The 8127-nt window shown below is 58.3% G+C and overlaps 1 protein-coding gene across 1 annotated transcript in view; it reads left to right on the top strand.

The window, feature by feature from the left end:
• Positions 1 to 667: 667 nt before the first annotated feature.
• The window catches only part of SLC6A3 (solute carrier family 6 member 3), a 41681-nt gene continuing 34221 nt past the window's right edge, over positions 668 to 8127 (top strand). Inside the window, exons 1-3 of the mRNA XM_007105663.2 lie at positions 668 to 988; positions 2258 to 2389; positions 7535 to 7760. Coding sequence (XP_007105725.1) covers positions 703 to 988; positions 2258 to 2389; positions 7535 to 7760 — 644 coding nt within the window. The 5' untranslated portion in view covers positions 668 to 702. The remainder of the gene's footprint in view (positions 989 to 2257; positions 2390 to 7534; positions 7761 to 8127) is intronic.

Here is an 8127-nt window from a genome sequence, read left to right as displayed (position 1 = left end):
TGGAGATGATTTCCCTGGTAAAGCTGCTACGTGCAGGAGCTAGTCCTGTAAACCCCCAGGTAAATCCTGACTGGAAGGATTTACCTGACTGGAAGCTCTTGTCCCTGCCCAGCCCTTCCAGGTGTGGCCACAGGCGGACGTGGAATGTGCAGCCATTCCTTGAAGGAAACTCTTGTAACGGTTACTTTGAAACTTTGAATTCCTGTGGCTGGCTCTGGTTTTAGAGTTTTGCTTTTGCCTTCGGTCTCTGAGTGTAAAGAATGTATGTGCACTGTTGTGAAGACTTACTAGTGAAAACGATTTGAAGATTGTCAAATTACTCCCTGGCAATGTGGGGAGTGCGGAGGTAGCATCCTGCCTTATTACTAAATTAGAGAGGACACAGCCTTGCACTTTGAGGGGAATGGAGAGGGGTGCGGGGGAAGGGGGGAGTGGAGCGGTCTGTCCTGAGGTCTCCGCGGCCTGTCTCCCAGCCCCACGAGGAGGGTAGCTCATCTCCTACTGCCCTCAACCCTGGCTGTGTCCTCTTGGGCGCTTGGAGTGCGTTTGTTCTGCCCCAGAGACATGGCTGGAAATGCCTCCGATCTGTGCTCACGCCACCGGGTGCATCGTGATCTGGCTACTAAATCAGTGCGTTCCTGTGTGTTTCTCTTTCATGCTGGCTGTGGACCAAGAGGGAGGACGCACTGAGTCCAGGAGGCCATGAGTAAGAGCAGGTGCCCTGTGGCACTGATGTCTTCCGTGGTGGCCGCAACGACGGAGGCCAATGCCACGGGCCCGAAGGCGGTGGAACTCGTCCTGGTCAAGGAACAAAATGGGGTGCAGCTCACGAACTCCACCCTCCTCAACCCCCCGCAGAGCCCGGCGCAGGCCCAGGATCGGGAGACCTGGAGCAAGAAGGCCGACTTCCTCCTCTCAGTGATTGGCTTCGCTGTGGACCTGGCCAACGTCTGGCGGTTCCCTTACCTCTGCTACAAAAACGGCGGCGGTGAGTGCGTCCCCCCCTCCCTGCGCCCTCCTGCCAGCCAGGGCCACAAGGATGGCATCTGGAGGAATGCGGCATAAGTGGGGCGCAGTTTCCCGAGATGAATGTCCTGGAACTGTAGACGTAGAGCTCAGAGCGGTCTCCTTCCCTGACTCTTCTTTCCAGCCGAGGCCGCTGGGGCCAGGAGAGCAGGATCCCCGAGGGAGTGGCCAGAGGCACCATGACTCTGCTTTCTGTTTCCAAAGGTGACTTTCACTTTGGAAAAGAAAATTCTCCAAGGCCGAGAGAATGGTATCTTTGGCTGATTTAACCAGCGTTTACAAAGCATGCAGAGGCCCTTGGCGGCTGCCGGCACCAAAGATGCCCTGGGAGTGTGCCCGTCTCCCTCCCGCTGCACAGCCAGTCCCAGAACTTCCATGTGTGGGCTTGAGGCAGAAAATTAAGAAATGGGCCAGGGTCACCACAAAAATTCAAGCTGGGAAGCAGTCAGGTTGGTGCCTGTTTCCTGGGAGTCCCCCGACACGGCCACCCCCGTCGGGGGTCACTCCATGCCACACACTTGGGGCTTCGGGGGACTTCCTTGGGGAGGGCCTTCCGGGGTGCCTGTGAGTGGGTCGGCATCTTGGCACCCCGCTTGAGGCCTAAGCAGGTACAGAAGTTGCCCCAAGACAGGCATCACTCTGGGGTCTCCCTGTCTCCCCCGCCCCTCCCTGGAAGAGAGCCGAGACAAAGCCCTCTTATCTGAGGTGGAGCGAGAGGGCTGAAGGAGGCTGAGCCTGCGGGGGCCTGAACTTTGTGCGCTGAGCGAGGCTGCGGCCCTGATGGAGGCAGGCTCCAAATGCCAGGGGCCAGGCAGGGTCACATCCCGAGGATTCACAGCTCAAGAGGGCAGACATCTCCATTGGAGGGCGGGGACACAGGGCAGGCCCTGCCGCGCAGGTGGGGCAGGGACAGAACCCAGGAGCAAAGCCACGACGTGGGCAGGGCGTCATCTGCTCTGCTCTCAGGCCTGACCCATAACTTGGGGAGGGAGCTGACCGGAGTCGTGCAGGGATGCGTTGGGGCGCGGATGACGGCGGGGGCCAGGCCTGGAGGCAGGAAGCTCACCACCCCTGCCTGCAGGGAGCTTCCGGGAGAAGCAGGGACAGGAGACGGATGACAGCGGTCGTGCCCAAGGCACACGTGGTCGGCTGGGACGGCTGAGCCCTCGCTCCGATGGCAACAGGCCAGCCCGTCCCCGGCCCCAGGCTGAACACGCTGTCGTGTCCCCAGGTGCCTTCCTGGTCCCCTACCTGTTCTTCATGGTCATCGCCGGGATGCCGCTTTTCTACATGGAGCTGGCCCTCGGGCAGTTCAACAGGGAGGGGGCTGCCGGCGTCTGGAAGATCTGCCCTATCCTGAAAGGTAACGGCGGGGACACCCCCTTGCACCTGGCGTGGTGTGGACCAGGGCAAGGCTGGAGCAATTTTGAAGCAAGTCAACCCCAGCTGTGTGCATTCAGTCCTGCTTTGCTAGGTGTCTAGGCACGTGGACACATCCTTTTCATTTTGGTCCTACTTTAAAGATCTGTAATGACTAAGGATTTGAGTGTGTCTCCTTGTTCCCAGGTGAGGCCAGCCTGGGATTGATGAGTAGTGTTGTTTTGTCAAAGTGCTAAAATAGTAGAAAAGATAAAAAATACGCCTATCTCTAGATCTGTCATCTGTCATCTATAATCTGTCTGTCATTCATCTATCTATCCATCTGTATCAGTTTGCCAGGGCTGCCTTACAAAGTGCCACAGACTGAGTGGCTTAAATAATAGATGGTTGTTGTCTCAAAGTTCTGAAGTCCGCGCTCAAGGTGCCGGTGAGCTTGATTCCTTCTGAGGGCTGGGAGGGGGCCGGCTCCAGGGCTCACTCCGTGGGTTGTGGGTGGCTGTCCTCTCCCTGGGTCTTCACATCCTCCCTGCATGTGTGTCTCTCCATCCAAGCTTCCCTTTTCACAGGGACGTCAGTCACACTGAGCCAGGGCCCACCCTGGCTTGATCACCTCTGTAAAGAGCCTGCCTCCAAATGAGGCCGCATTCTGAAATACCCGGGGGGGAAACTTCAACAAATGAATTCTGGAGGCCACGATCCAACCCGTAACACGATCTATCTGCCGTCCGTGGTGGAGTCCGTCCTTTCTGATGGCCTGCTGGGTGGACCCTAAGGCATGAGCAGCTTTCTCCGAGGCTGCATGATGCACAGCTCAGCCAGCAATGGGGCTGCAGGGAGCCCCCGGCCCAGCTCACCCCACACGCCTCTGCAGGGCGAGGCAGCGGCTCGGGGTTCAGGTGCCAGTGCCGGGCGTCCCCTTAGCAGGATTTGCTCACAGAAGTCAAAGCTTAAATAAGTCACCGGAACGGCCTCTGGCGCGCTCGGGGTTCCCGAGGGCGGAAGCGCAGGAAGCTGAGACTGCGGGCACCTCTTCAGAGCCGGGCAGGTCGAGGGCACGGCCGGTGTCTTTGCGGGCAGGGCCGATACCGTCGGGGCGGCGAGTCCACCCTGACACCTCAGGACGTGTGGGTTCATCCTGTCCTCCGGGCCGGCCGGGCCGCCAGCATCTCCCGCCATGGGCTGCGCAGCAGTCGGTAGTTACACAGCACGAAGGTGCCAGGTCGGACGTGAGGCGGGCCCGCCCTCAAGTGACCGTCCTGGGGGCGTCCTGGGAAGGACGCCGGCTGTGCGACACGTTTACTTCTCCGGGTTCCAAGAGCCGCCCGCTCCAGTCTGGAGCAAGTTGTCTAGTTTGCGACGTGACGTGACCCCAGCCCACACCTTCCACCAGGGAGTCCAGAGCTGGATCACAGTAAATCGGCCTCTTTCCCGAGGAAAAGGACGCTGACCCCAGGGCTGCGGGCCCGCAGACAGAAGCAAATTTCCAGCTGTGTGTCCCACCACAGGAAGAATTTTCTCCAACAAAACTGCCAAAGTGAACTTCTATACTGCAGTTTGTAGAACGTCAATAAGCGGTCTCCAAGGGTCTCGAAGGACTAGTTAAGCCTGAAGCATTTGGCTACTGCAGAAAATCCGACTCGAACAGTGAGAGTGTCAGCCCGTCCACGGGGAGGTTACGCGTGCAGCCGCGGGGCAGTCAGCACGGCCTGGCCTCAGAGCCCGGAGACCCGGGCAGACGCCAGCTGGCTCCGAGCTGTACTCCACGTCACGGCCCGCCCACGCTCCTGCCTCCCAGGTCTGGAAACTCATCCTCCTGGAGGGCTGTGCGGGGCCAGTGAGGCCACATGGAGAAGCACCCTGCAGCACCCGCGGGCGGAAGCTCAGCCGGAGCCTGGTCACCCCATCTTGTAACTGGAGATTTTGCGAAATCACACATCACAGAAAGTCAGCCGTCGAGCCTCGGAATCTTTGTGTCATCAGCACAGGGCTGTTTGTTGCAGATCAATGAATCAGCGCAAGAACTTCGATGTGTGAAGAAGAGACACCTTGACTCGTTCGATACTAACGGAGCTACAATCCCTAGCAGGGGATCTCCTGCTCATCCAGGTTAAGTTTCTCCATAGGAGGCCCACGGGACCGGAGGTCGGTGTCGCTCCTTGAGTTAGGTGAGGCAGACCGCGCTGTTCCGGATACCCTGATACACGGGTCTGCCCTTCCTTCCTTGTCTTTAAAAAAAGTTTAACTAATAAAATTGCACGTACTTTCACGTGTCATTAAATAGGGGGCGCACATGATAGATGAAGACATAGTTAAAATGCCCCGAACGGTCATCATGGGGCTGCAGGTCCTCCCACGGGCGATTGGCGCCTCCGGGCCCTGCGGCAGGGAACCCAGCTCTCCGGGGAGCCCTCTTCCCCGTCCTTCCCTTCCCTGGACCCGGGAGTCCTTCCGTGGGCCTGACTGCACTGACATCAACCCGAGAAGGCCAGGCAGTGACGCCCACGGTCAAGGCGAGGGCCCTCAGAGGGCCGTGCCGTGTCCTCGGTCCCCGGCACTGTCCCTCCAGAGGCTGCCGGTGATGCTGAGGGCAACCAGTGTGACCGCGGGGCCTGGGAGGGGGTCTTCCAAGCTCTCCCTCCCTCCCTCTCCTTCCTCTGTCTCTGTCTCCCCCCTCCCCCTCCCTCTCTCTCTCATTCCCTCCCTGCCCCTCCTCTCCCCCGCCTCTCTCTCTCTCACACGCACACGCACACACGCGCGCGCATACATACGCACACGCACACCAAGTAGATACGAAAGGCGCTCAGACCGACGGCGGAGGAATCTCTCCTGTTTTCTTCAAAGAGCTGCCAATGAGTCTTGCCAGGAACGGGAGGCTGCTCCATCAGGGCGTGTCCTCCACCTGGGGTCCTGGAATTACTGTTTGTCCCCGACACCCTCTTCCTGCCGAAGCCAGCTCTGGGGACTGCTCTGGAGTGACCTGGCTTCAGTGGTGGAGGAGGGGGCTGTTGTCCCTCTCGAGGCCCGAGGATGCTCCGTTTCAGGTTGTCTGGTTAATTGCCTGAGCTATAACCCCCACTGTGTGTACGGCATGGACCAAAACACCTATGTTATCGACTATAAAATAATGTATTATATTTTGCGGTCAATAGTATTTTAGTGTGGTTTACCAAACTCTTCCTCTTTCTAAAAAGGAATTTTAAGTGGCTTAAAATAAAACAAAAATGCATGCAGTTAATATTAAAAATACTGAACAAACTGAAATTTAAGAAAATTGACCTTAAGAGCCGTGATTGAAATTCACACTTGGTCTTGAGCTTCCTGGTAGTCGGACAAAAGAGGAACACATCAAGTTTTCATTCACATTTTCACTGGAAGTATTAGAGGGGGCCGCGCCTGCCACCTCCTTGGGAGGGACGTTTCCCGTGGCACAGAATAACAGAAGAAACGTATCAGGTGGAGCTTTACTGAGAGTGTGTGATGACCTGCGAACACGGATCATTCACTGTGACGAGAGCATTCTCAGAGCAAACAGGGCAGTGGATTTCGTGTGGCTGGGTCTTAAGTGACACAAAGGAAGCACTTGAAGGCAGGGTCGGTGAGGGGCTGCCCTTGGGCGGCCCAGGGCCAGGGCTTCCTGGGGCTCTGAGGTCCTGGAGGACACAACTCAGAGGGACCACGTACCAGGACTGTTTGCTTTTAAATAAATCACTCCTGATACTGGATCTGTTTAATATCTACACATAGATAAATTGTAGTCCCTCTCTTTTTGCCTTCAAAAGAGGAAAGAGAATTTTAATGACGTGTCCTGAGCAGAAAAACAGCTTCTCCTAAGGGCCAGACCCATAAAAAACAAGCCAAGCCACTCCCCGAAAAAGTCGGCTTGAAGGCAAGCTCCTCCCCGGCCACAGGCAGGCAAGACGGGGCAGGGCGCCCACCAGGTTCTAAGACAGTGAAGTTATAGTTATAGCCCAAACTAGTCCTAGCAACAAAGCCGGGAAAGAATGCTGAAACAAGAGAGCTCTGCATGGAGCCTGATACAGTCAACCGCAGTAATGGGACCCGACAGTGCTTATCCAGCACTGAATAGGGAGGAGGTCTCACTGCCAGACCATCCGTCCACCACAGCCAGGATGTCGCGTCTCCAAAGACTGCTCACCACTCTGTTCTGCTCCAGGAGCCAGGAGCCCCTCAGGGACTGTCACAAATTCCAGGGCTTGTGATCCTGGCAAGGGCACTCTGACAAGCCCTGGGGGCCCCTGTGTGGTCATAGGTGACCCTTGGAGACCCTGGATGGTCATGCATGGTCCTGGATGATGTTGGGTAGACCCAGCTGACTCTGTTTGCCCTGAGTGGCCTAGAGGGGCATGGTTGGCTGTGGGTGGCCATGAATGGCCCTGGACAGCTCTAGGTAGCCCAGGTAGGCATGGATTGTCTTGGAGGCCCTGGATGGTCCTGGATGAGCCTGGGTGGCTGTGGAAGAGCGTGAAAGACCCTAGTTATCCTTTAGTGACTATTGGTGGCCCTGCATGGCTCTGGGAGGCACTGGGCATCCCTGGGTGACCCTGGATGGCCTTCATGGCCCTACTGGCATGGGTGGCCCTGGATGGCCTTAGGTGACCCTGAGTGGCTTGGGGTGGCCTTTGTCGACTTGGTGTTTTGTATCCTTGGGTGTTCCTAGACGGCCCTGGGTGGTCCTGGGTGCCTGCGGATGATTCTGATGGTTTTGTTTGGCCGCTGGCCCTGGAGAACCCTGGGTTGAGTTGCCCTGGGTGACCCAGAGTGACCCTAGATGACCTTAAGTGAGCCTGGATGACCCGGACTGGCTGTGAGTGACGGTGGACAGCCATGGATGGCCCTTAGTTACCCTGTATGTCTGCGGGTGACCTGGCTGTACCAGGGCGTCCCTGGATAGCCCTGCATGTCTGGGTAGACGTCAAGGGCCGCGGATGGTTTTGGAAGTGGGCAGCCCCTTCTCTGACCATGACGCGAAGTCTGGGACCCACCCTTTCCCTCGTCTGCTGGCGTGTCTAAAGGCGCTGCCTGGCTTCAGGACAGCCCAAGTGGAGCTGTGAGCCGTGAGGGGAGGGGCAAGGGTGAGCTGCTGATGGGGCCGTGCTCTCCGCACCAGGCGTGGGCTACACGGTCATCCTCATCTCACTCTACATCGGCTTCTTCTACAACGTCATCATCGCCTGGGCGCTGCACTACCTCTTCTCCTCCTTCACCACGGAGCTGCCCTGGACCCACTGCAACCACACCTGGAACAGCCCCCGCTGCTCTGACGCCCACGCCCCCAGCTCCAGCCCTGACCTCAATGACACCTTCAGGACCACCCCTGCCGCCGAGTACTTTGAGTAAGTGGGGGCCTCGGGGTCTGCTGACACCCCCGGGGGTGGGGAGGGGGGGTGGGGAGGGGGAAGCCGGGCCAGCCAGCCACCCCTGCTGCCTCCCGAGGGTGTGGGGAGGACCCCTCCCTGGCCTGTGCCTTGTCCCGTTCCTCTGGGCTCTTGTGGGCTTATTTCTGACCCCACGTCTCCTGCGGGGAGACCTCGCAGGGAAGGGAAACTGGATGGGCTGCCCCACCTGCTCCCTGCGGCCATTTGGGGTCTGTCGGTGGGGGGGATGGCCTGTGACCCTGCAGATGCCGCAGGGAGGAGGCGTGTGGGGCTGGGCTCCGAGGGGGGGGGGGGCTGCAGCACCGCCTCCAGGGGGGGCCGGGCT

This window comes from Physeter macrocephalus, chromosome 8 (genome assembly GCF_002837175.3).
Source record: "Physeter macrocephalus isolate SW-GA chromosome 8, ASM283717v5, whole genome shotgun sequence".
Lineage (NCBI taxonomy): Eukaryota > Metazoa > Chordata > Mammalia > Artiodactyla > Physeteridae > Physeter > Physeter macrocephalus.
This window is presented reverse-complemented; position numbering and strand designations above follow the sequence as displayed.